General features: G+C 36.6%; 1 protein-coding gene across 3 annotated transcripts in view; it reads right to left on the bottom strand.

The window, feature by feature from the left end:
* Positions 1-21,034: 21,034 nt before the first annotated feature.
* Cep78 (centrosomal protein 78) overlaps positions 21,035-27,535 on the bottom strand; it is a 31,723-nt gene continuing 25,222 nt past the window's right edge. For 2 of the 3 annotated variants that reach the window (XM_046459729.2, XM_046459731.2), the window contains 5 exons: positions 25,917-25,994; positions 23,622-23,788; positions 22,586-22,757; positions 22,237-22,284; positions 21,035-21,660 (listed from right to left, as the gene is read on the bottom strand). In XM_046459729.2, the coding sequence (XP_046315685.1) occupies positions 21,097-21,660; positions 22,237-22,284; positions 22,586-22,757; positions 23,622-23,788; positions 25,917-25,994 (1,029 nt within the window). In that variant the 3' untranslated portion in view covers positions 21,035-21,096. The remainder of the gene's footprint in view (positions 21,661-22,236; positions 22,285-22,585; positions 22,758-23,621; positions 23,789-25,916; positions 25,995-27,535) is intronic. The other variant, XM_046459730.2, reaches the window with a different exon arrangement.

The following is a 27,535-nucleotide window of genomic DNA, read 5'->3' as shown; positions in this document are numbered from 1 at the left end:
AAGGCATAAAAATAGGAAAAGAAGAACTTAAATTATCACTATTTGCGGAAACATGATTCTATACCTAGCAGACCCAAAAGGGTCTACAAAGAAACTACTAGAGCTAATAAATGAATTCAGCAAAGTGGCAGGATATAAAATCAACACATAAATCAAAGGCATTCCTGTATATCAGCAACGAATATTCTGATATGGAAATGAGGACAACCACCCCATTCACAATATCTTCAAAAAAAAAAAAATACTTGGGAATCAACCTAACAAAAGAGGTGAAAGATTTATACAATGAAAACTACAGAACCCTAAAGAGAGAAATAGAAGAAAATCTTAGAAGATAGAAAAATATACCCTGTTCATGGATAGGCAGAACTAACATCATCAAAATGGCGATATTACCAAAAGTTCTCTGTAGGTTTAATGCAATGCTAATCAAAATCCCAACAGCAATTCTTGTAGAAATAGATAAAGCAATCATGAAATTCATATGGAAATTCATATGGAAAAAATAAAAGACCCAGAATAGCAAAATCAATTCTAAGCAGGAAGAGTGAATCAGGCGGTATAGCGATACCAGACTTCAAACTATACTACAGAGCAATAGTAACAAAAACAGCATGGTACTGGTACCAAAACAGGCGGGTGGACCAATGGTACAGAATAGAGGACACAGAGATCAATCCACAAAATTACAACTGTCTTCTATTTGATAAAGGGGCTAAAAGCATGCAATGGAGGAAGGATAGCATCTTCAACAAATGGTGCTGGGAAAACTGGAAATCCATATGCAACAAAATGAATCTGAATCCCTTTCTCTCGCCATGCACAAAAGTTAACTCAAAATGGATCAAAGAGCTTTATATCAAATCAGAGACTCTGCGTCTGACAGAAGAAAAAGTTGGCTCCGATCTACATATTGTGGGGTTGGGCTCCAAATTCCTTAATAGGACACCCATAGCACAAGAGTTAATAACTAGAATCAACAAATGGGACTTACTTAAACTAAAAAGTTTTTTCTCAGCAAGAGAAACAATAAGAGAGGTAAATAGGGAGCCTACATCCTGGGAACAAATTTTTACTCCTCACACTTCAGATAGAGCCCTAATATCCAGAATATACAAAGAACTCAAAAAATTAAACAATAAGAAAAAAAATAACCCAATCAACAAATGGGCCAAGGACCTGAACAGACACTTCTCAGAGGAGGACATACAATCAATCAACAAGTACATGAAAAAATGCTCACCATCTCTAGCAGTCAGAGAAATGCAAATCAAAACCACCCTAAGATACCATCTCACCCCAGTAAGATTGGTAGCCATTATGAAGTCAAACAACAACAAGTGCTGGCGAGGATGTGGGGAAAAGGGTACATTTGTTCATTGCTGGTGGGACTGCAAACTGGTGCAGCCAATATGGAAAGCAGTATGGAGATTTCTGGGAAAGCTGGGAATGGAACCACCATTTGACCTAGCTATTCTCCTTCTTGCACTATTCCCTAAAGACCTTAAAAGAGCGTACTATAGGGATACTGCCACATGGATGTTCATAGCAGCACAATTCACAATAGCTAGACTGTGGAACCAACCTAGATGCCCTTCAATAGATGAATGGATTAAAAAAAAATGTGGCATTTATACACAATGGAGTACTACTCAGCACTAAAAAATAACAAAATCATGGCATTTGCAGGGAAATGGATGGCATTAGAACAGATTATGTTAAGTGAAGCTAGCCAATCCCTAAAAAACAAATGCCAAATGTCATCTTTGATATAAGGAGAGCAACTAAGAACAGAGCAGGGAGGAAGAGCATGAGAAGAATATTAACATTAAACAGGGACGAGAGGTGGGAGGGAAAGGGAGAGAGAAGGGAAATTGCATGTAAATGGAAGGAGACCCTCATCGTTATGCAAAATTACATATAAGAGGAGGTGAAGGGAAAGGGGGTAAAAAAACAAGGGAGAGAAATTAAGTACAGTAGATGGGGTAGAGAGAGAAGATGGGAGGGGAAGGGAGGAGAGGGGGAATAGTAGAAGATAGGAAAGGCAGCAGAATACAACAGACAATAGTATGGCAGTATGTAAAAACGTGGATGTGTAACCGATATGATTCTGCAATCTGTATACGGGGGGAAAATGGGAGTTCATAATCCACTTGAATCAAATGTACGAAATATGATATGTCAAGAGCTATGTAATGTTTTGAACAACTAATAAAAAAAATCAAACAGAGGCTGGGGTTGTGGCTCAGTGGCAGAGTGCTTGCCTAGCATGCACAAAGCACTGGATTTGATCCTCAGCACTAGGTAAATGCAAGATAAAGATATTTTGTCCACCTAAAACTTAAGAATAAATATTTTTTAAAAAATCAAACATAAAACATGTGCTTTGAAATTTTCCTTGTCCTTCACCTTCTAGGTTCCACCTCATCTCCACTAGTAGCAAATTTTATGGGTTCTTTTGTTCCTTTCCAGAGTTTCTTTAGCAAATACAAATACATACATGTTCCCTCCCTACCACAGAATGTAGCATACTATATGCACTGCTTTGTGGCTTTCTTTAACATTCCAAATATTAAGCATATTTTGATTTTTCTTACTTAAGACAAAACATATTAGGGACTATATGTACACACACGTAGGTACATGTGGTGCAAACACACAAACACACTTTTCTTTTGATCTTTGGTCTTACTAAACAAGATAAAGTATTTGACTGCTGTACCTTACAAAGACATAAACCAGTGAGGGGGGAAAACATCCATTTCTGAGATAACAGTTTAGGATGAGAAGATGCTATTGATAAAAGTGAATTCAAAATGGATCAAGGAGCTTGATATCAAATCAGAGACGCGCCCTCTGATAGAAGAAAAAGTTGGCTACAATCTACAGTCGGTGGGTCGGGCTCCAAATTCCTCAATAGGACACCCATAGCACAAAAGTTAATAACTAGAATCAACAAATGGGACTTACTCAAACTAAAAAGTTTTTTCTCAGCAAAAGAAACAATAAGAGAGGTAAATAGGGAGCCTACACCCTGGGAACAAATCTTTACTCCTCACACTTCAGATAGAGCCCTAATATCCAGAGTATACAAAGAACTCAAAAAATTAGACAATAAGAGAACAAACAACCCAATCAACAAATGGGCCAAGGACCTGAACAGACACTTCTCAGAGGAGGACATACAGTCAATCAACAAGTACATGAAAAAATTCTCAACATCTCTAGCTGTCAGAGAAATGCAAATCAAAACCACCCTAAAATACCATCCCACTCCAGTAAGATTGGCAGCCATTAGGAAGTCAAACAACAACAAGTGCTGGCGAGGATGTGGGGAAAAGGGTACACTTGTACATTGCTGGTGGGACTGCAGATTGGTGCAGCCAATTTGGAAAGCAGTATGGAGATTTCTTGGAAAGCTGGGAATGGAGCCACCATTTGACCCAGCTATTCCCCTTCTCGGTCTATTCCCTAAAGACCTAAAAAGAGCATGCTACAGGGACACTGCTACATCGATGTTCATAGCAGCACAGTTCACAATAGCAAGACTGTGGAACCAACCTAGATGCCCTTCAATAGACGAATGGATAAAAAAAATGTGGCATTTATACACAATGGAGTATTACTCTGCATTAAAAAATGACAAAATCATAGAATTTACAGGGAAATGGATGGCATTAGAGCAGATTATGCTAAGTGAAGCTAGCCAATCCCTAAAAAACAAATGCCAAATGTCTTCTTTGATATAAGGAGAGTAACTAAGAACAGAGTAGGGAGGAAGAGCAGGAGAAGAAGATTAACATTTAACAGGGATGAGAGGTGGGAGGGAAAGGGAGAGAGAAGGGAAATTGCATGGTAATGGAAGGAGACCCTCAGGGTTATACAGTGGAGGAGGTAGAGAGAGAGGAGGGGAGGGGAGGGGAGAGGTGGGGAGGGGGGAGGGTGGAGGATGGGAAAGGCAGCGAAGCACAACAGACACTAGTATGGCAATTTGTAAATCAATGGATGTGTAACTGATGTGATTCTGCAATCTGTGTATGGGGTGAAGGTGGGAGTTCATAACCCACTTGAATCAAAGTGTGGAATATGATATGTCAAGAAATTTGTAATGTTTTGAACAACCCACAATAAAAAATTTTAAAAAAAAAAGATGCTATTGATAGATGGCAGCAGAAGGTGGGGTCAGGACCTTAACTAAGAGGCAGAACTGCCCAGGAACATCTCTTGCTTATTCAGAAGATACTATGAGACTCAGTTGTTTTCAGAATCAACCCAAGTCCAGGATTCCTCTCCTCTGGGCATTTCTACTCTTTGACTCTTTTCTCACAAGGAAACAGAAATCACAACATTTTAAGAGACAGCAAGTAGAGAATTTTTCCTTCTTTACTATTAAATATAGTATAATAGAAATAAAATTATCAGCCTCTGAGAGTTAAGACTTGTCAACCCAGGCTCCAGGGCTGATGAAGGTAGCCAGCCTTGGAATTGGTTTTGGTTTTGGTTTTGGTGCTGGAGTTTGAATCCAGGGTCTTGCACATGCTAAGTAAACACTCTACCACTGAGCTCCATCCCTATGCCCAAGCCTTTGATTTTGTTTAATAGTTCATTAGAGCCTCTAAAAAGTGCAATTGTTTCAAGAAATCCTCTGATCCATTTTGTTATTTCTCCCAACATAAAAATTGAAAACTCACAGTGTGGGGCTGGGGTTGTGGCTCAGTGGTAGAGCGCTCGCCTTGCACACGTGAGGTACTGGGTTCAAACCTCAGCACCACATAAAAATGAAACAAAGATATTATGTCCATCTACAACTAAAAATAAAAAATAAAAAAATATTTTAAAAAAAAGAAAATTCACAGTGTCAACAAATGACAATTTTTAAAAATTTGTTTTGACATTCCCCTAACCTCCACCACACACACACATTTCAAAGGAAAAAATAAGCAAAGGACTAAGTCCTTTGAAAAGATACACCATTATTTTCCTTCATCACAACAGACAAGATATTTCTTGAACACAGGCACCCCAGTGTATTTTTTTTAAGAACAAATAGTCCCAGTCTTTTAGACAGCTTTTAGGTTGCTATTTTGGGGGAACTCAGACCTACACAGGGAATTTTTCCAGTGTCTTCCATAATAGCAATTCAAACCACTTTTCAAACAGTACAACCAAATCTCTGGCTACATCCCCTTCTATCTTTGGGCTACTTCTATCTTGGGAAACTGTATCCAGTCTTGGAATATCCCCAAGACCATTTGACAATTCTTTCTTTTGCCTTTTCTTACCCTACTCTGCTGTGATTTCTTTATTAAATTTTGGATGTTTAATTTAACTAGGGAGATATAGGATATGCATTTTTTCCCTGACTTTGTTCCTCTGGCCAACCCAGGAAGAAGAAAATGTTAAACCCTTCTAAAAATGTGAGCAAGAATTGACTAAAAGAAAGAAAACCTGAAGGTGGAGGTGGAGTAAAATCCAAGAGAAGACTCAATAGCATAATCAGATTGACACTGAGGTATATGAAAAAACATAAGAGCTGAAAGTGTCCCTTCAGACATTGTTGTCTAACCCCACATTTTACAGAGGATCTGAAAGTAACTCACCCAAGATCAATGGCCCATTAATGGTTGAAGTAAACTGGTGCTCCCTCCTTTGTTCAGTGTTCAAGGGACCTTTTACTGCTCTTTGTGGTTTTCTCTTGAAGGGAAGGTAATAGCCCAATTGGATGACAACTCCATCCTCAGAAGAGCGCCTCCTTCATCTGGAGAAATGCTAGGTAGCCTGTGCTTGGTGCCCTGAGCTCCAACCCTGGAATTTAAAGTAACAGAAATCCAACTCCAGGTTAGGGATGTAGCTCAGTGGTAGAACCCTTGCCTATTATATGCAAGACCCTGGGTTCAATCCCAAGCACCAAAAAAAGAAATGAAAATAAATTCAACTCTGACCAGGTTAGCAGATTGAATCCATTCATAGAACCTACACCCAAACCTCAGTGTGGGTGAACAAAAAACCCAGATGCCAGGAGGTTTGCATCTGTGGATGTCTTTCTTTCCTATCTTTTCTTCTCTCACACATCATTTCATTCACTCAAACTGGCATTCACCTCAAGCCTGTGACCACAGTGACTGTGCCATCTTTGTCATTAGAGAAAAGACTCTCTCTCCTCTTGTTTCTAGGTTGAAAATCAACTCAGAATGATTCAATGCCTTTGGGTCACACACACCCCCACTCCTGCACTCTGAGACACAGATTGCGTTAGTCTGCTTTTCACTGATGTGAACAAATACCCAACAAGAACAACCTACAGGAGGAAAAGTTTTATGTTGGCTCACGGTTTCAGAAGTTCACTCCATAGCAGGCTGACTCATTTCTGTGGGCCCAAAATGAGGCAGAACATCATGGCAGCCAGAAGAGGAAAAGGCCACTAGGAAGTGAACCATTCCAGTGAACCAGCTCCTCCATTCATACCCACTTGCCTACAGTTACCACCCAGTCAGTCCGTTCAAACTAGGTTGGACAGATTAGATTATGGCTCCCATCTTATCTCTGAATATTCCTACATTAACACAGGAATTTGGGGGGGGGCACCTTATATCCAAAACATAACACAGAGCAATACAATTGGCAGCATTCAATGAACCACAATAACATAGAGTGGGAGTAGTTCAAGCCCAAATGGAAATGTTCTTAGCAGAAGAGAGGCAGAAGGCTGAGAAGGTAAATGCCGTATATCAACCTCGTCCTCCCTCCTCCTTTACACAGCTCTGCCCAGTGACATCATCACAATTTTTGTCAACATTCAGAAACTTGAGAGTTTCGGGGATATGAACTGTCTCCCAGACATTCCAAGTCACTATTCACACAGGGAGTCCTCTTAGAACAAGGTACAAGCCCACTGAAATCTACATTTCAATAGAAAATGAATGACACATTTTATCTCAAACCCAAGCGTGAGGTGAGGTTACAAAAACAAAAAGGTCTTATTTTAAAATCAGTAATTCATTGTGGCTCTGAATTTCATATGACCATATGACCTTATACTGCTAGACTCAGAAGACCATACATCATTGGAAATATCATACAAGAACGTTTTTGCTATCCTAGAGCTTTGGCAAAAAATAGAATAACAACAAAATCTTTCTTGTACATCCTGCCCTGTCATCCCAGATTGAATTCCTGAGATTTAGTAGTTTTATTTTTCTGACTTGTACAACTCAAAAAGAATAAATATCCCATTCCTCCTTTTATAAAAAAAGAAAAACTACAGAATTGTTTGTTCAGCAAAAATTTTGATAACATGTCAGTTTCATTTATGAGTTTCTTTGTCACAAAGATTTTTAGCTATAGGATTCCAGAGTTTTCCAACATCTCACTTGTCTCAAATTATATGAAGGTAGGCAGCAGTGGATATTTGGCGTTCTTCCCTCCAGGAGTGGAGATTCATATGTTGGCTGAATAATATCCCATACACCACATTTTGTTTATACATTCATCCATCAGGGTGCACTCAGGTTGCTTCCATCTTTGCCTATTGGGAATAATGTTGCCATGAATATAGGTGTATAAATAACTCTTCAAGATCTTGCTTTCAGTTCTTTTGGATATATATCCAGAAATGTGACTGGTGGATCGAATGGTAATAGCTTTCTTAATTTTTTGAGTAGCCTCTGTACTGCTTTCCATAGTGGCTGTACTGTTTTGCATCCCCTAAAGATTCCAATTTCTTTACATCCTTGCCAGCCCTTGTTATTTTCTATTTTGTTTTGCTTTTTTGATTGTAGCCATTCTAATGAGTGTTAGATGGCATCCCCAGGATTTTTTTTAAAATAACTTTTTTTATTTATTTATTTGGTACTGAGGACCAAACCCAATGCCTTACACATGCTAGGCAGGGGATCTACTACTGAGCCACAACTCTAGACCCATTCCCAGGATTTTTAACTAGAACTGAAGAAGTCTTTCTATGACAGAAGCTGCTATACTATGGGGGTGAACTCTAGAGTCAATTGTCATATTTTTTTTTTCATATGTGATGGAAGACAGTGTGTGTTGAACTTTTAGGATACTACTTATTCCTACTCTGCTCCCTCCAAAATTCTGAGCCCACCAAAATGTCTTCATAGAAGCCCAAAGGGCACCAAAAGAATTGGAATAGCAGCCTCAGCACATTTTTTTAAATATATATTAGGAATTGAACCCAGGGGTACTTAACAACTGAGCCACATCCCCAGCCCTTTTTATTATTTTTTATTTTGAGACAAGGTCTTATTTTTATTTGAGACAAGCCATAAATTGTTCAGGGCCTAAGTTTCTGAGGCTGGCTTCATACTCAATCAACCAGCCTCCGCTTCCCAAGTAGCTGGAATTACAGATATGTGCCACCACATCCAGCTTTTGTCTTTTAAAATTTATTTTTAGCTGGTATGTAGAAACATAAAAATGTCCATATTAAAGGGATATGATGTGAGGCTTGTTTTTTTTTGTTGTTGTTGTTGTTGTTGTTTAACTTTTTTTGTAGTTGCAGATGGACAGAATTTTTTTTTTATTTGTTGATTTTTATGTGTTGCTAAGGATGGAACCCAGTGCCTCACACATGCTAGCTAGGCAAGCACTTTGCCACTGAGCTACAGCCCCAGGCCTGATGTGAGGTTTTGATACCGGTGTACATTGTATAATGTTTAAATCAGGTTAAACATAACTTTATCCTCAAACATTTATCATTTCTTTATGGTGAAAACTTTCATAACCATTTCCTAGTGTACAGTAATTATTGTTATCTATAATCACCCAACTGTGCAATAGCACACCAGAGTTCTTGCTTCTATCTGACCTTCAGCACTTTTCAAGGTGAATTGGAGACTATGACTAGAAGCCAAGTCCTGTCTTCCCATTCCTCTTCCCCAACAAATGGAATTTACTCAGGAGGCAATGGTAGGCCTGCTATGCTCCATTTTACAACAGAGGCAGACAAGGTCCTGGTGAATTTACAATAGAAAAGCATAAGACCAGAGGGAAGACAGCATGCTGCCCAGGAACAGGAGATAGCCAAAACAGAACCAGAGGGAGCCTGCATAGTAAGCTTTTTGCCAATCTCATCAGGCTGAATAAGTTACTCCATCAGTCTGAAAGAAGGGAGTCTGCAACAAGAGCAAAAGTCTAGTCCCCAAAGCCTCTGAGAAACAGGCACTAGTCTTTATGGATTTGGGCTGACACTGGAAGGGAGGGAATATGTCTCTCTGCTGCCTCTTCACACAGCTCAGCTCAGCTCAGCACAGAGCAGCACAGATGCAGCTGTTCTTTCTGGAAAGAACATGCATGGGAGTATTTCAAAATTCTTTCAGGAATCCTCCTGAGGTCACTGATGAGACCTGAAGGCTCTGAAATGAGTCTGAAGAGAACACTGGTTGAATTTATTCAAGGGTATAACATGCTCTGTCCTAAAAATTCACTTTCCAATCTGTTTTCCACCTTAATTTTCGCAGTTAGGACGTTCAGTAGAGCACACTGGAGAATATTCAATAAACTTAAATGAAGTCATAAAACTACTCCAAATAATAAATACCAGCAATATTAAAATGCCCTGATTTGAACCATATGAAACACTTCCCATTATTAAAATTTCAGGGAGGTAGAAGTCTAAAAAAATTTAAAGCCCAGATGGAGGTCCAAAAAAATTTTAAAATTTCCTGTCCAATTTCTATAAGTTCAGGGTCAGTGAGAAGGTTCTCATTTAGAAATGGTGGTGGAGTCTGGCTTCTCTGGCAGCCGCAATCCATACAGAAGAATTTCAGCTTCTGGCTCTTCCAGAAATCAGCGTCTTGGCCAATAGTCTGAAGTCCAGGACTAGCGGATATAATTGGAGAATCCAGTCTTATAAGGCAGCGCTGCTGGCACAGGTCCAGGGCTGGCTGAGGGCTGTCTTGCTCCTCGGTGGCTCTCCTCAGGAGCTGCTGCCACTCAAGGTTTTAAAAGGAAACCCACTTGTAAGAGGCATCTCTGGCTGATTTGAGGATTTGAGGTAAGATTCTGCCAGGGCTAGCAAGCACTGCGCCTCTTCCACATAGGACTCTGAAGTCCCCCAGAGCCACTCCCTGACAGAAGACCCCTGGTGCCTAAGCTTGTAGGGCCACTCCATGCTCAGACAACCAAGGGCCACATTCTCCAACCTAAAAGCCAAGGGTATGAGACTTGCCCCTTATGGAGAAAGGGTGAGATGGAATAGACAGCTGGAAAAGAATCTTCTTTACTTTTATTATTATTTATTTTACTTTTTATTATTATTTATTTATTTAATTTACTTATTTATTTGAGACAAGGTCTCACTATATTGCCCAGGCTGGCCCAGAACTCCTAGGCTGAAGCAATCCTCCTTCCCACATATGAGGACTACAGGTGCAAGCCACTTCTCAGCTTAGAAAATAATATTTTATTGTAGAGAACAGTTATGAGTCTCAAGTTCAAGTCCAGTCTCAAACATGGACTTGAAAAACCCCTAAATGATCAGAATCATCATGAATTTTATAGAATGTTTTAACTCAGGTTAAATGGTAAATTCTAACATGGTCCATATTATTTTTGCAGTACTGGGTATTGAACGCAGAAGTATTCTACCTCTGAACTACATTCCCAGCCCTTTTTATTTTATTTTGAGACAGGGTCTTAACTAAATTGCTGAGACTGGCCTCAAAATTTGATCCTCCTGTGTTAGCCTCCCAGGTAGCTATGATTATAGGCCCAAGCTACCACACCTGGCATAACAAAGTCATAATTAAAAAAAGCAATCACTTCAAAGGGATGGCAAAATCATGGGCAGTCAGGGGCCTTAGACCTGAAGTTCTATTTTATCTTAAAGTAAAAGATATAAAAATCTTAATCTCTAGTAAAAGACTCAGGGTAAATCTACTCTTTCTAGTGAGGGAAAACATCAAACTGTATCTTGTCTATTGCATTCAATATCTAGGCCTTAAAGACTATGGACCTCATGCTAAAATAAATTATTTCAGCAAAAAAGTTAATTTAAATTCTTTAATATTTAATTTAAAAATTTTTTTTGTAGTACTGGGGTTTAAAACCAGGGCCTACTGAGCTACATCCTCAGTCATTTTTATTTTTGGAGATAGGGTTTCACTAAGTTGTCTCAGCTGACCTTGAATTTAAGACCCTCCTGCTTTGGTCTCCCAAAGGGATGGGGTTATAGGAGTTTGCCACTGTACCTAGCTAATATTTAATTTAAAAAAATAAATAAATAGAATGGAAAACATACCAAAACATTTAGAGGCACTAGCCAATTTAAACTTATAGTACTATACCAAGGAAAGGGAAATAACTACAGAAAGTGATATAAACCCCAGTGTCCATAAAGAATAAAAAATGAAGAAAAATGTTTCTTGCACATGGGCTGTTCTAGTCCTTTTGACTATAACAGCAGCTCAGGCTAGGGGATCATTCACTGCTGCAGCCTCTCTGATATATGGTGACAACCTGTGACAATAAATATTTTGGAATAAATATTTGTGCAGCAAAGAGCACCAAAAGCCACAGTGTGGGAAGAAAACAGATTTGAAAGCAACAAATCCTGCTCCTGCCTTGAAACCCCCTAAAAATTTAAACAATTATTCTAGGGGCCTCATTTCTCCTTTAAGATAAAGATAAGACTTTCCCCCTACAGGTTCTGGTATACAATAAAGCATGAGATTCCCAAGAGGGTTAAGTAAATTTTGACTTTGGTAAAAAAAAAAAAAAAAAAAAAAAAATGGGACTATCAAATTGATTTTAGTATATTCAAATCCTACTCAAATTTTATCATTTAAGGTCCTGAACTAGGATTATCTAGTTTAAGATTTTGTTTTCTGTTTTTTTTAAAGAGATAAAGCCTCTTCCACATTTCAAGAATTTTGAGGACTATCTTTCTAAGACATTAAATAAACCAACTAATCTTCTTTGTTCCAGAGAGCTGGAAAAAAGTTAATGATTATTTGATCTATAGGAGGTATTCTTATCTATTCCTAAACTACCAGGGGTAGTGTTGAGTGAGGAAGTACACAAGGAAGCTTTACATAGTTTACTCCATCTACTTCAGGGTTGTTTAACTCAGAGATTGGTGGGATTTTTTTCTTTTTAAATTCATACTGGTTTAAAATTTACAAATTGAACTAAGAGAATCCAGGCATCAGGCTTAGCTCTTTCAACCTCTATAGTACATTCTGTGTTTGGGAGCAGCCAGGCATACCAAATGCCTTAAACCACAGGGTGAAATCTCTTGTTTTCTACGTTTTTTAACCAAATCATATGTGAAAATCCAAAGTTTTTTAAAAAAGAATCTAATGAGAATTACCTTAAGACTATTAAGAGTTAAAGAGGTGAAGAAAGCTACACTTTGAGGGGAATGAGGAGAAGAGCAAAAGGGGAAATACTCTGGAAATGGTATTGACAAAATTGTTATATCGTGTGCAATATGTAATAATTCCACCATTATGTATAATTATAGTGCACCTATAAAAAAACAGAAAATGAAAAAAAAAGGAAAGCTAGGCTTTGTGTAGGGCCTGAATGTAGAAATTACTTTTAGCCTAAATAAAGCAAATGTAGGAAAGATTTGCCCTATGCCACCAGCTTTATCAGAGGTTCACAGAACTGATGTTTAAAACCTTGTAGCTGATGTTTTCAAACTATAGGACATGACCTGTTACAGGACTGTGAAACAGTAGGTTGTAAGCAGAATTTTCTTTAAAGGCATGAACTAGAACAGAACATATCAGAGGGAGATGCTAGATGTACGATAAGAATTGTTTATGAAATTTTCCATTCATGGTATGTGCACACAAGTAGAAAATATGATCATTTGATAGGTTGCTATCCAAGAAGGTTTGAGTACATTATGTAGGCTCCACCAACACTCCAAGGTCTGAGAGAATTTTACATAGTAAAGCTCGTTTTTCATTCACATAGATAAGGAAATAAGACAGACATAAAAAATAAGACAGGATAAAAAAAAAAAGAACACAGGACATAAGGAATAACATCACACATTTTAATTTTCCAAATTTCTACAGTGAAAATGAGTCAAGATAGGTCTCAAGCCCCATCCCATCTCAATTAATATAGCTGACATAAACCTAAAGACTCTCTTTTATCCCAACCCATTGTATTATCTGAGGAGCAAACTTCTCCAAGTGTAAACAGAAAGATCCTGTTTTTCAAAATATTGGCCAACCATCTTGAGAAGCATGCACAAAGATCCAAGTTTGACCTAGAGTAACTTAATAAGGAAAAGTCCTTGCCTAAAACCCCGGGGAAGAAGCACATGGCACATGCACAATAAGCGTATGGGCAAGGGACAGGAATCTGTCAATCACCCCTTGCTTGGCATAAACCACTCCTAGAAAAAAGTCCACCAAAGGTGAACAAAGGACTCAAAAGTGCACGTAAGCCCTGATCTTATACCCTCTGAGTCATTGGCAGACATCCCAGGTTAGGATTAGGGTTAGGGTTAGTTCCCTAATGAACTCTAAACTGCTTCTCTTTGTTTTGGTGAATTCTTCTGCCTGTGTACCCAACATCACTCAGGTTCATGACAGAAGAGGAATTTATACACTTATCAAACATAAAACCAGACTTACTTTAAAAAAATTCAATAACCCAAAAGTAAATGGAGTTAAAATATGAAAAACTGTCTTGCATTCTTCCTCCCTCAAAACAACTGCTTTAGTAGAAGAAACCAGTTAACTTAGTATGTACTACTGTCTAGGCACACACAGATACACAAAAGCAGTATGTATTTGTAAACTGGTTTTAACTATATGAATGTAAACTGGAGTGTGTGATTATTGTGCCACTTGTTTTTTTCTGTCAGTATGTCTCAGAAATATTTTCATGTCCACAATGTAGAACTATTGTCTTTATTTGCTGCAGACTATTACATGGTAGGAATTAGAAATTTTTTTCTTTGTTTTAATATTTATTGGTAGAAATAGATCTTCAATGCTTACTTTGTATTTATATATAAATTCTACATTTTCTTTGTTTCTTCTTGCTTTCTTTGGAGCTTTTTGGCCTCCAGAATGAACTAAACATATTGTCTATGCATTTGATTCTTTATAATGGACTTTCTTTTTAAAACTTTAGATTTTAAAACCAAACTTTAGAAACCATGCATATTTTATACCTTACTTAATCCAAAGAATTATTTGCACTTTCAGAAAAGTCACAAAAAGGCTGAACTCAAGTTAAATAATCTATATGTCCTAAATTTTCCATGACTCATTCCTGAATAAAGAAATTTGTCCAGTATTATATATTATTTGCTGTCTAGTAAGTCAGATTGTCAGAGACATGTCAGTAAATTATCTCTTTTAAAAAATTATACCTTAATCCTATCAGAGATGATCTTGTCAATCATAATACTACATATGTCATTGTGCCATTAGTATTAGCCCCAAAGCTTAAATAAGCGCAGAATGGGTATATTCTAATTCAACAATTTCTGCATTTTTGTACAATTATGGTTTCTAATTTTTTATTTAAAAAATGCTTCAATACACACTGCCATATACCTCAGAGGATACCTGCATGAATATTTAGAGTAAATGGCTACATTTAAAGTTGTTAGATCAAAGGCAGACCATTTTAAATATTGACAAACACCACCAAGTTATCCATTCAAAAAACTACTGATTTTATATTTCCTTCAACAATGACTGAAAGTACTAATTTCCACACATCATCTCCAGCACTATTACCAATTCTTAAGTGTCATTTTAATGTATTAAAAATAACTCAGCTTGTGAAGCTGAATGTTTTTATGTGCTGTATTTCTTAAGTGTATAATTGGTGTCCAATTTTTTGTTTGTAGTCACTTTATATTATGTACCTTAAACCTTTTGTTGTATTACACACATTTCCCCAATCTTTTGTCTTTTATTTATAGTACCATAGTTCTACATTATTGTAGCTGATTTTAAGTACTTTGGATGTAAGCCAAGGAGTGGGATAACTGGGTCAAATGGTGATTCCATTCCAAGTTTTCTAAATCTCCATACTGCTTTCTGGATTGGTTGTACTAATTTGCAGTCCTACCAGCAATGTATAAGTGAACCCTTTTCTCCACATCCTCACCAAGATTTATTGCTACTTGTATTCTTGATAATTGCCATTCTGACTGGAGTGAGATAGAATCTCAATGTAGTTTTAACTTGCATTTTTCTAATTGCTATAAATGTTGAAAATTTTTTCATATATTTTTTGAGCATTTGTATTTATTCTGTGAAGTGGCTGTTCAGTTCCTTAGCTCATTTATTGATTGGGTTATTATTATTTTTTTTTTGGTGTTAAGTTTTTTGAGTTCTTTGTATATCTTGGCGATTAATGCTGTATCTGAGGTACAGGTGTTACAGATTTCTTTTTTTTCTTGTATTTTAAAATTTTTACTTTATAATTTTGAAATGAAGTTTTAAAACTTCAGACATTTTAAAAATCTTTATGCCATAGTGTTCTTCTAAATTTTCTAGGTCCTCTTTAATGGTTTTCACCTTGGGTTCTAGTCTGAAGTCAACACATCTTTTTTTTTTTTTTTTTAATGGGTAGATAATTTTATTCAACTTTTTTCCTTTTCTTTTTTTTTTTGCATTTTTTATTTGTTTTAAGTAGTTATACATCACAGTAGAATGCGCTTATATACTTTGATATATCATACATAGATGGGATATAATTTCTCATTTTCCTGATTATACATATTGTAGAATCACATTGGTCATACAATCACATATATACATAAAGTAATAATGTCTGTTTCATTCTACTATTTTTCTTATAACACATCTACTTTTGTTAGCATCTGCCTGCTATATTTTTGCCTGTCTCTTCATAATCAATGACATTACTTTTAAATTTATCTTTTGCAAATAATATATAATTAGATTTTGTATTTTTCATTAAGCTTAGGGATTCCAGAATTTAACTTATTCACACTTACTGTGAGAAAAGAACTTGGTCTTTTTACTCATGGTTTTGGATTTTTTTTCTTCTTTCCATCTTTTGGCAGATTTTAAAATTCAATTCCATTTCCTAGTCGTTTAGTAGCTATTAAAGTTGTCGACATGTATTTGGTTCTCTCTCTCCTTCTCTTGCCATGTGGCAAGTCTGAACTTCATTATTCTATTAACTCAGGCATGGCTATGTGACTTTCTTTGGCCAGTGAAATGTGAGTAGTGATGACATTCACTACATCTAGGTAGAAGCTTTGAAGTCACATTGTATGTTACATCCATACTCTTTCCTTGGGCACAACAAGGAATGTTCCACATAATGTTCTACCAGGCTGGCTCTCAAAATTGAGGGTGATATCCAGTAGGAACGCTAGACAATTTGTCAAGTAGCATAAACACAAATAAAACTATGCTGGAAATGAAGATTTGGAGGTTGTTACTGAAGCATCACCTAACTTTGCTAGTATACCCTTAACTTTATTTTTCTATCAACACCAAGAATAAAACCTTATCTCTATCCTGCCCTTGAATATTACAACCTCCTGCACGTTTTCACTTCCTATATCCTGCCCTGTCTCCATCCATGTTATATTTTAGTTAGACTTTTTCACATATGCATAAGTATTTAACCTTTTATAACCTTTTTCTGTTAAAGGGGATTAGCAGGTCACCAAGACAAGGGGTTTTTCTTATCTCTGTTCATCAGTTTCCTTGAATTGAAAATCCATTGTTCAGTTTGCTTAGTTATATAGTTATGATGTAAAGTCTAATACCAACTTGATATTTGTGTTGTGTCATTAATTCAACAAATATATGTCAATTCTGTTCTCCTAGGATTCTCTCCCTTTTTGTAACCAGTTTGCTTCAGATTTGATGATTCTTGGCTATTCCTATTTATAGATGAGGGCCACAGATTAAACCATGAAGTACTTTTCCTCAGCCAAATGAGGATACTGGTTAATTTTCAATGAATACAAACTCTAATTTTAGGGACCTCTGGCAATTATAAAGGGAAGTGGTAGGGTAAGATAGCAAAAGAGTGTGGGTGGGAACTTCAGTTCCTTCTTTTTTTTTTTTTCTGCTTGCTTCCGGCAAAATTTTATTTATTTATTTTTTATTTATTTATTTATTTATTTTTTTAAATTTTTTATTGTTGGCTGTTCAAAACATTACATAGTTCTTGATATATCATATTTCACAATTTGATTCAAGTGGGTTATGAGCTCCCATTTTTACCCCATATACAGATTGCAGAATCACATCAGTTACACATCCATTGATTTACATATTGCCATACTAGTGTCTGTTGTATTCTGCTGCCTTTCCTATCCTCTACTATCCCCCCTCCCCTCCCCTCCCCTCCCCTCCCCTCCCCTCTTCTCTCTCTGCCCCCTCTACTGACATTCGTTTGTCCCCCTTATATTATTTTTCCCCTTCCCCTCACTTCCTCTTGTATGTACTTTTGTAGTCATTTTGGATAATGACCTTATTCTCCAATCCCAAAGTTGCCTAGGTCATAACTTCCACTTGAAATAGCGCTTAATTAGTTCTGGTTATCAAAATCCAGAATTAGATGCTCCAAATTGGAATAGCTTAGCTATTCCACATATTAACTAACTGGTCCTTCAATAATCTGCCTTTTAGTCTTCTAGAAATACCATATTATTCATTTTCTGATTTTCCAACTCTGCTATTAATTTTAAAAAAAGTTTTAACACTTCTCCAGTCATTTCAAGACGATTCTGGAAGAGCAGAAGAATGTGTTAAGTCATATAAATATATCATGTTATATACAAGTTCCTGCATGTGGTATGTAACCAAATTTAAAAAAAAAAAGTCATCTCCTATCTTGCTGATTCTGTGAAAATCAAGTGTTAGACTCTAAGGCTAGAGATTATAACTACCCTTTTGAAATTAGACTGATTAGAAAATGAAGGCACTTCTTTTAACTTCCATTTTCCACCTTTATCTCCGTCCACACTAACCAGTCATCTTCCAACTCTAACAGTACATAATTATTTTTTATGTATTTTGTGATGTGACCTTATCTGATTTTTAATCTCTATTTCCCAGATCTTAAGAACTTGTTGCCCTGATGTACGCAGATGAGCCACCTCAAATCCAGAAACCAAATCTCCATCCTCATCTGTTCAGATCTATTGAAGTCTTATAAGCATATATTATGCTCCACCTTATCTGAGATCCTGCTACATACATGGTCCTCTTTTTCAATTAGTTCTTTCCTGTCATCCCATCAAATTCAAATAAAGAATTTGTCTTTAGCTGTTTCCTCTTCTTATCCAAACTCCTTCAAAGAGTAATCTATCTTGTCTTCTCTGCCCCCTCAGGACAGCCCTGTCCCATCCACTTACTGTAATTTTTCCATCAACCAATTCATTGAATTGCCCTAAGGTCACCAGGATTTAACTGCCAAAATCCAATGAACACTTCTTCATAGCATGGTATAATTTTTTTCTTTCTTCTTGAAACACAATCACTTATATCTTTCAGAATCCTTTCTTTGCTTGTCATTTAATGTCAGTCCCCACAATTCCTGGCAATCTCATCCACTTTCATATTAGCTACTGTGCTGATTGACTTTTTTCTTTCTTTTCAAGTCTTCATTTACTCATTAAAACATCTACCAGTCACCTTCTCCTGAATTCTACAGGTGCTTTACAGCTCACCATGTCCGAAACCAAACTCTTTTCTCCAAAGCAGCTGGAAACCAAAGCAGTTTGGTTATTTTCAACCTTGACACCACCACCCAATCTTATGGAGTACATACTGCACAAAGGATGTACATACCGCTCCTACTTCAAAATTGAGGGTGATATCCAGTAAGATAACTGCAGTAACAAACTGCTGTCTTATTTCCTAAGATTCAAGCTTATTTCCTTCCTTCATCATACTTTATTTCAAATCTTTCTCCTCTTACTATGGCTAACTCAGAAGTTATCAAATTGTATAACCAGTTGCTAGGAACTCCTATATTAAAAGGACTCTATATAATCAAACATTTTTGAGAATGGCTGCACATAAAAAAAAAAAAAAGGAAGGAAGAAAGAAAGAGACGTTTTAAGAATTGGGGATTGAACCCTGGGGCACTTTACCACTGTGTTATTCCCCAGCCCTTTTTAAGACAAGGTTTCACTATATTTTTTAAGGCCTCACTAAGTTGCTGAGGCTGGCCTTGAACTTGTGGTCCTCCTGCCCAAGTCAATGGGATCACAGCCATGTAATATCATGCTCAGCTACAATATGACTATCTTATTAAAGATTTAGAATGAATACTGCCCTATGTTGTGCTGAGAAGTCCTACAGTGAAGAAACCAGCTTAAGGGAATAAGGATATGGCTCAGGGTGGAGTGTTTGCCTGGCATGTGTGAGGTGCACTGCAAAAAAACAACACAACAACAAAAAACAGCTTAGTTTTATTTAAGCCACTATATCTCCATTACGTTTTTCCACAAAATACTTTCAGTAGGGGTAGGACAGTAAGTGGGAGCTTAAGTTCTTTAATTAAAAACCCACCATTTGTAGTGATACAAACCTATAATTCCAATGATTCAGTAGACTGAGGCAATAGATCATAAGTTCAAGGCCAGCCTGGGCAACTTAGCAAGAACCTGTCTCAAAAAATAAAAAAGGCTGGGAATGTAGCTCAGTGGTAAAGCATCCCTGAGTTCAATTCTCAATACCAACAAATGAATTAATAAAAATTTTAAAAAATTCTCCTCAGAAAAGAAGAAAAATAATCTCCATGCTTCTTTAGTCTATCTTCCATACTAAGTGATCTAATTTGCAAACCTAGGACTGTCATTTCTGTTCTCTATTAGCTCATTATTTCCTGAGGAAAGAGAACTAGTTTCAGGCAACATGGATTGTTAAGACCAGGTCTCATCCTCTTGGGTGTCTACTTGAATGTCACATGTCATTGTCTGATGACATTCAAGGAACTCTAAACTACCTGTTTTTGTGGTTCTCTTCATCTCCTATTCACCAGCTTCTAACTAGTTTAAGACTTAGCTTATGTATCCAAATGATCTCTTCTTAGATAAAAACATGACCTTAGTCTCATATTATATAATCTTTCTCACAGCTTCCTTTTTTCCCTACACATTAAATTCACTCAGTATTCCCACCATGGAATGGAACACAGAGTTTTAAAATATCATCTTGAGTCTCTCCACCCCACATACTATTAAAGGGCCAAGATTAATGGATTCAAGAGTATTGTAGTAGTCCTTTGATAACATACAGGAAGGACTGTTTAGGAGAAATCAGACACTCTCAGCTTTTCTCTTATCAGCCTGGTTGTTCTACAGGATTTATCCGTGCATATTTTACTGAGGAGGGATGATTTAGTCTAGATATGTGGTCATATTTACATACTCTGCCTTTGAAAAAGGCTGGGGTAAGGGACAGATATATTTTCTGATAGCCCCCCCTCTTTTGCACCTCTAGTGCTCATTGGCCTTTCTCTCGCCATCTCTGCTGTTTCTCTCCTAACAGGGAAAATGGATAAATGAATAAGAGCACTGGTTCTGGTTCCAAACCCAGCTGTACTGTTTATATCTGGACAACTTTGGGCAATTCACAGTCTCCTCAAGTTCACCTACGGAATGCGCGTAACAGTAGTTTACTCCTGTATAGGGCTGCTGTAATCCATAACATGGTTGGTTAAGTACCTAAGTACAAGTTTGTTGCTCTGGTTATAAATTAGGACAAGTCAAATGACCTCTGGCAATGTGATCTGCATTTCTACATTTAACTTAATCAACTTAATCTCATCCCTTTCTAGTCCCCTTCCCCTGCATTGTTGCTGTCCTTTTTCTCCCTCCACACAGTATTAGTTCCATAAGGGTAAAAGCTTTGCTTTCTTTGTTGCTGAAAGCCACAGTACCCAGAATAGTATTGTAAACATTTGTTGAATGAACAGTGCAAAGTATCAAAAGGGAAAATATGCCAGAATCTTCATTATGATAAAAAGCATAGATAAATATTCCTTTAATGGCTTCCATTCCTATATTTTAAGACACCATATGCCATAATAAAAACATAAGAAAATTTATTAAAATTTGAAGGTAAAAACATAATTTCAGAAGGTTTAGACCTAGGTCAAGTGTGATAGAGAATGGATGCTCTCTTGAACTTCAAAATCAGATCCAAGAGTATCACTTTCAGAATGTTCTAGTGGACTGGATTTACTTTTATTTGTCTTGGATGAAACAGTCACTATTCTACTTTCTTTCTTGACAGAAATGTAATTTTTTGAAGACTCACTTTTAATTGACTCATGAACCAAAGACCTATTTTCCCCAATTCCTTTGCTTTTCTGGTTTATAAAGGAGTCAGAATAAGAATGCAGGTCCTTCCCAGGCTGTTTCTTGGCAAAGTGTTTTTTGGTACATTCACCTGCTTGGGTCATTTTCTCTGAGGGTGAACTGCTATTTCTAGATAATTCCTCTTCTTCTCTTTGATTTCCAGTTCCAGAAATCATATCTGCTAAAGGAGAACATGTTCTCGCCATGAATCCTTCAAAAGATTCCTGCCGCTGCTCAGAAGCTGGGTCTCCCAGGTTGTCTTTGGAAGTTCCTGAGGCCTCCTGAGTAGAAACTGGGACATGGTAGGAGTCAAGAGGCAAAGGAATTCTAGCATCACCTGTGATTTTCTGAAACTGGAAAGGAAAACACAAAATTCAGTCAGAAACAAAGCTAAACATTAAAGAGTGCAGAACTTGAGTGTAATTCTGTAATCTTGTTGTTAAGCCATCAGTTGATTGCTCAGAAGATTTGAGTCATTTTTCCCCACTAATTGTATCTTGGCAAATGACTCCACACTCAAAATGTGCTATATTCAAAGTTAGGTCTAGAACGTTTTCAGATTTTGTGTTTAATGTAATTACTGTCCATTTCCCTTTCCCTCCTTCAAAAACAGCAACAAATAAACCTATAACAACAAAACAACACCTATTTCCTAAGAAAATGAATTTATTTTCTATATACCACATGCATGTAAGTAGTATCCAATGTGTAACTCAACTGAGTTCTCAAACTGTCAGTTCCTGAGAACAGTCTGAGATTGGTTGATGAGAGATGGGGCTCCAGGTAAGGCAGGGGAAAAGCAGCAGGGGAGTCCTGTGGCAGACAGGTTTTCCCCTCCCATTCCCATCACCAGTGGCTACCTACAATATATTGCTTTTTAGTTATATCTGGACTACTTATTTTTTAAAATTATCTATCAGTATTTGTACCTTCATTAGTGTTCCTTCATTGTAAGCTGACTGCATACAAATAGAAACCTAGATGAAATGTGAATAAAATAGACATTTACAAAATTTAAAATTTAGAGTATTTTCTCTAATCTTTCCTTCTTTACTGAAGACAATCTGCTTTAAATCATAAACTATCAAAATAAGTTTCTTATTTACAATATAATATTATGAAATGGACCCAAACTTACTAATCTCAGACATGGAAAGGACCCTAAAGAGGCTTCTGGTCCCCCAGCTTGGGAACTGAGAAACAGTTCTCATTTTCTCTCTAATTGAATAATCCCCTTTTTACTAATCATTCTTTGATCATTAAGTTCTGCCCACTTACTTGGATATTCTGCATTTGTCCTAGGGCATTTTGCTTTGGATCTGTTTTTTCTTCTTCAAGTGCCTTCTTTTCTTCTTTAGGTGCACTACTAATAGTAGAATTCATCTGAGGACGACCTAGTAAATGAAAATCTGACTGATCTATACCAGCCATTGTGGCAAGTTGCCCAAGCCTGCATAAGAGGAACAAACGAGAAAGAAGTAAGGGTTACTGTAATCTCATCAGAATAACTCGGATTTCCCTACTCTTACAAGCACGAAATATTTGTATAAATGAATACTAAGCTTTTAAGATCTTAGAAGCTATTATCTTACTCCAGATCATAACCCCCATCTCTCTACATTTCTCAGATCTTCCCATATTCATGCTTGGGGTACATACTGGATCTCCAATCCTTCCTGTACTCCATATTCTCTACAACTTTGTATTAATATCTTTTGACTTTATGTCCTTAGCATCACTCCTCCATTTTAAGCTCTAACTTACCAGGGGCACTTTGTGCCTCTTATCCCCATACATTTTACCACTTTTCCTACGATTTCTAAGAATGTGAATATTTCCACTATCAACCCATTCACGTACAAAATATCACTCATCAACTATCTCCAACTCTTTCTTTTAGCAAAATTATTCCTGGTTTAGAACCACCAATCGATATTTGTATCTATATCTATCCTGGAGATTAATAAGCATTACAATAGGACAAAAATATCAATTCAACAAGAAAGATGAATAAAAGGCAAGAAAATTTCTACACAGTCCTGAATATTTTCAATTATAATTGCCTTTAATTTAGTCTGTGCCAAGAGTTATACCTACCGATTACTACAGCACTACTTTTTTACGATGGGCTCTCTACCAAGGCAGAATTGCCATTTTGCATTTTTTTAACAACTAATTTTTCATGTAAAAAAACAAGTATATTATCATTACACACTAAATATAGCTTACAGAGCTCTGAAAATCACTCAGGTTCCTTAGCAAACTATGATTAAAATCATGGAAGGAAAAATGTCCTAGACAGAAATAAACTAACCCAGCATCTTTAAGGAGATCCAAGAAAGCGTGAAATTTCTGAAAAGAATTCTCAATACTGCCCAAAACACCTTCATCATCCAGGATCATGCTTGCCACGGACTGTGAATGAAGGGCTTCAGACAAAGTGAGATTTATATTTCTTAACTGGGCATTTTCATGTTCCAGCTACAAAAGAAGGTTGAAAGTGTGTGACACAATTTTCATACATTTTTTGTAATCTAAAGAAAAAATTTTAAGTAACAAAACTAAAATAAAACATTTAAAAAATATAATTAATTTGTAATTAATGTAAGTCTTCACAGTGATGACAATAAAGAGTAAACAGATCAAAACTTGGAAACATCTGGGCACTGCAGCACACACCTATAATCCCAGCAGCTTGAGAAGCTGAGGCAGGAGGATCCTGAGTACAAAGCCAGCCTCAGCAACTTAGTGAGGCCCTGTCTCAAAATAAAAAAGGACTGGAAATGTGGCTCTGTGGTTAAGTACCCCTAGGTTCAATCCCCAGTACCAAAAAACAAAAACAAAAACCAACCAAACAAACAAACAAAAAAAAACAACTTGGAGACATTTGACAAAATTTCCTGCAAAACAGGAAGTTATTATTTCATTAATAATATTTCAAAAGATCATTAACTGGTTACATTTTTATACCAGATCATTCTACACTAGAAAATTAGGTGCCTAAGATTTTCTTTTAAATTAGAAAACGAGGGGTTGTGGCTCAGTGGTGGAGAGTTTGCCTTGCATGTGTGGGCACTGGGTTTGATCCCCAGCATCACATAAAAATAAACAAACAAAATGAAGGTACTGTGTCCATCTACAACTAAAAAAACCAAAATTAGTAAATTAGAAAACAAAATATAGAGACTGATTTGAGCAAAGTCTATTATAATTCTGCTAAATGTTAAGGATTAATCAAGTTGAGAGTAATTTAAGATTTGGAAGTCATGTTAACTTGTTAACTGGTAACGACCAATACTTGCAACCTCCTTGTTGGCTTCTTGAAAATATTTACTCCCCTGCATGCTGCTGCCTCTCATCATATACTTATCTAAAACCACACACAAACCCAGCACTAATTTCTCAGAAAGACCATTTCTTTGCAATGTAATTTTTGCCTCATACAATGAGGTGTTCAATATTTCTTAATTGACTAAGTGTCCTTCAATCTAATGCATTACTATCAAAAATTCCTCCCTATACTCTTTGTACAAATTATATTTATATTATTATATATGTTTATAAAAAATGTTCTAGCTTTCATGCATCTTAGTCTAATTTAGTACTCTATATAGTATAGATTTTTATCTGTCATTGCATTTGTGGCTGTTTCCACTATCTTATACTTAAATTACTCATTTTATGCTACTGCACATGCAGTATAAGCCTAATAAGTCCATTTCATGTGTCAGAAAATAAACTGCAGTCATATAAAGGCCTAGAGACAAATAAGAGACTACAACTTACTTTAAATATAATTACATGACACTAAATATAAATAAATACAAAGATTAAAATAATACAACCTACTACAGGGATGCAGGCACATCAATGTTTATAAGAGTTCAATTCACAATAGCCATGCTATGGAACCAACCTAAGTGCCCTTCAACAGATGAATGGATAAAGAATATGCGGTATATATACACAATGGAATATTAATTAGCCATAAAGAATGAAATTATGGCATTTGCAGGTAAATGGATGGAACTATAGAATATCATGCTAAGTGAAATAAGTCAGTCCCAAAAAACCAAAAGCCAGAAAAAAATGTTCTCTCTGATATGTGGATGCTCATCCCATAAGGTGGGAAAGTATAGCAGTTCATTAAATTAGACAAAGGGGGATGAAGGGAAGGGAAGGGAGGGGAGATGGGTATAGGAAAGACAGCAGAAAACTGGACGTAACTTTCTATGCTCATATATGAATACACAACCAATGTAACTCTACATTATGTACAACCACAAGAACGGGATCAAAATTGTAATGGATTGCACCCTATGTATGTGTAATGTCAAAATATACCTACTATCATGTATATCTTAAAACAACAAATAAAAAAAATACTCATATATGTCAGCAAATACTGTCAAGAACAAATACAGGTATGACATCAAAATAAAAAAGCTTATCCATAAAAAAAAATAATGGAACCAATTTGCAATCACTATTATTTTCTTACTTTAAACTATATTTAAAAGTTTACATGTTATGCATGTATATATGGCTTAGAATTAAATCAAACTCAAACTAAAAAGCAAAAAACTTTCAGAATTTAAAACTTATTTACCTCACTGACTCGTTTATCAGCTTTAAGCCTTATTACTCTTTCCTCTTTTAACTGCTTTAGGCACTCCTCCAGTTTTCCCTAGAATGAAAAGAGTAAATATTATAATTCATTCATACTATGATCCCTTATCCCAAAGCTCTTCCAGTTACAGATTCCACCAAGTATTTAGGGGCAGAGCTGGAATTACAGAATACTACTTGTGATATCATACCACACTAATGAAATTAATTAGCAAAACATACCAAATTAGCATGCTACAATTTATTTAAATCCCACTGTTTCCAAGACATGTGTGGCAGTTCACCCTAAGGTGTATACATGATCTAGTTAGTGATTCATAAATGAAAAGTAAAGGCCATGAAAGGAAAATTCTGTTCTTATTTGTGAGTCCCTCATAATAGGAAACTTTTTTTTTTTTTTTTTTGTACTGGGAAATCTGGACCACTGAGCCACATCCCCAGCCCTATTTTGTATTTTATTTAGAGACAGGGTCTCACTGAGTTACTAAGCGCCTCACCATTGCTGAAGGTGGCTTTGAACTCTCGATCCTCTTGTCTCAACCTCCCGAGTCTGTCAGGAAACTATTAACATGCTTTGTAATTGCAAACTACAATGCATTTTTAAAAAGTAAACACTTTCAAAGCACTTTATCATATGTCAAGCATTGTTCCAGATACATGAAGAGTTTTCTTGGTATTATCTAATTGAATTATCAAAACCTTACAAGTAAAGTACAATTATTGTGTTATTTTATTCATAAGAAAACTAAGGAAAGGAAAAGTAGTTTAACACACTCAAGATCACGTCATTAGTTAAGTAGTAGAGCCAGGTTTGAATTAAGGAAGTTGGGTGCCAGTCTTGGTCACAAATATGGTAATCTTCTCCTTCATCAAGGTCAAAAAAATAAAATGCAAATGGGTTAACTCCTTTATCATTTTCAGGAACTAAGACTCCTTGAAAGTAGGGGTCACTACTTATGGTAGGCAGAACCTTAAAATGACCCCCGAAGAATCCTTTTGCTGGGGTACCCTCTTGCACCTCCCACTATTAATCAAACACTTATCTAGGTGTTGCTTTGAAGGGAAGCAATTAAGATCCCCAAAGCAACTGATCTTAAGATAAGAAGATTACCCTGGGTGGATGTGACCTAATCAAGCAACCAATTAAAAGGGACCAAGCTCTTCCTGATAAAAGATATCAAGTAAAAAAGGAATTAGACACAAAGGAAATTCTCCATTGCTGGCTTCTTTTGAAGTATGATGTTGTAGCAAAGAATGCAAGGAGGGGATGGCTAACAGTTGAGACAGTCCCCAAACTGACAGGCGGCAAGGAAATGGGATCTCAGTCCTAACTACAGGAAGGGAACTGCTTTTTTTCGTCGCTGTTCTTCAGGATTTTTTGTTTGTTTTTGGTACTGGGGATTGAACCTGGGGGCCCTTTACCACTGAGCTACATGCCCTGTCCATCTATTTTTATTTATTCTGAGACAGGATCTAAGATGCTGAGGGCCTTGCCAAGTTGCTAAGGTCCCAAGTTGCTGAGACTATAGGCAAGTGAATTATGTATGCATGAATAGAAGAAGGTTCTTTACAGAGCATTCATATGATAACACAGCCTGA

This window comes from Marmota monax, unplaced genomic scaffold (assembly GCF_021218885.2).
Source record: "Marmota monax isolate L192 unplaced genomic scaffold, Marmota_monax_Labrador192_F-V1.1 WCK01_AAM20220418_F8-fsc00172, whole genome shotgun sequence".
Classification (NCBI taxonomy): domain Eukaryota; kingdom Metazoa; phylum Chordata; class Mammalia; order Rodentia; family Sciuridae; genus Marmota; species Marmota monax.
This window is presented reverse-complemented; position numbering and strand designations above follow the sequence as displayed.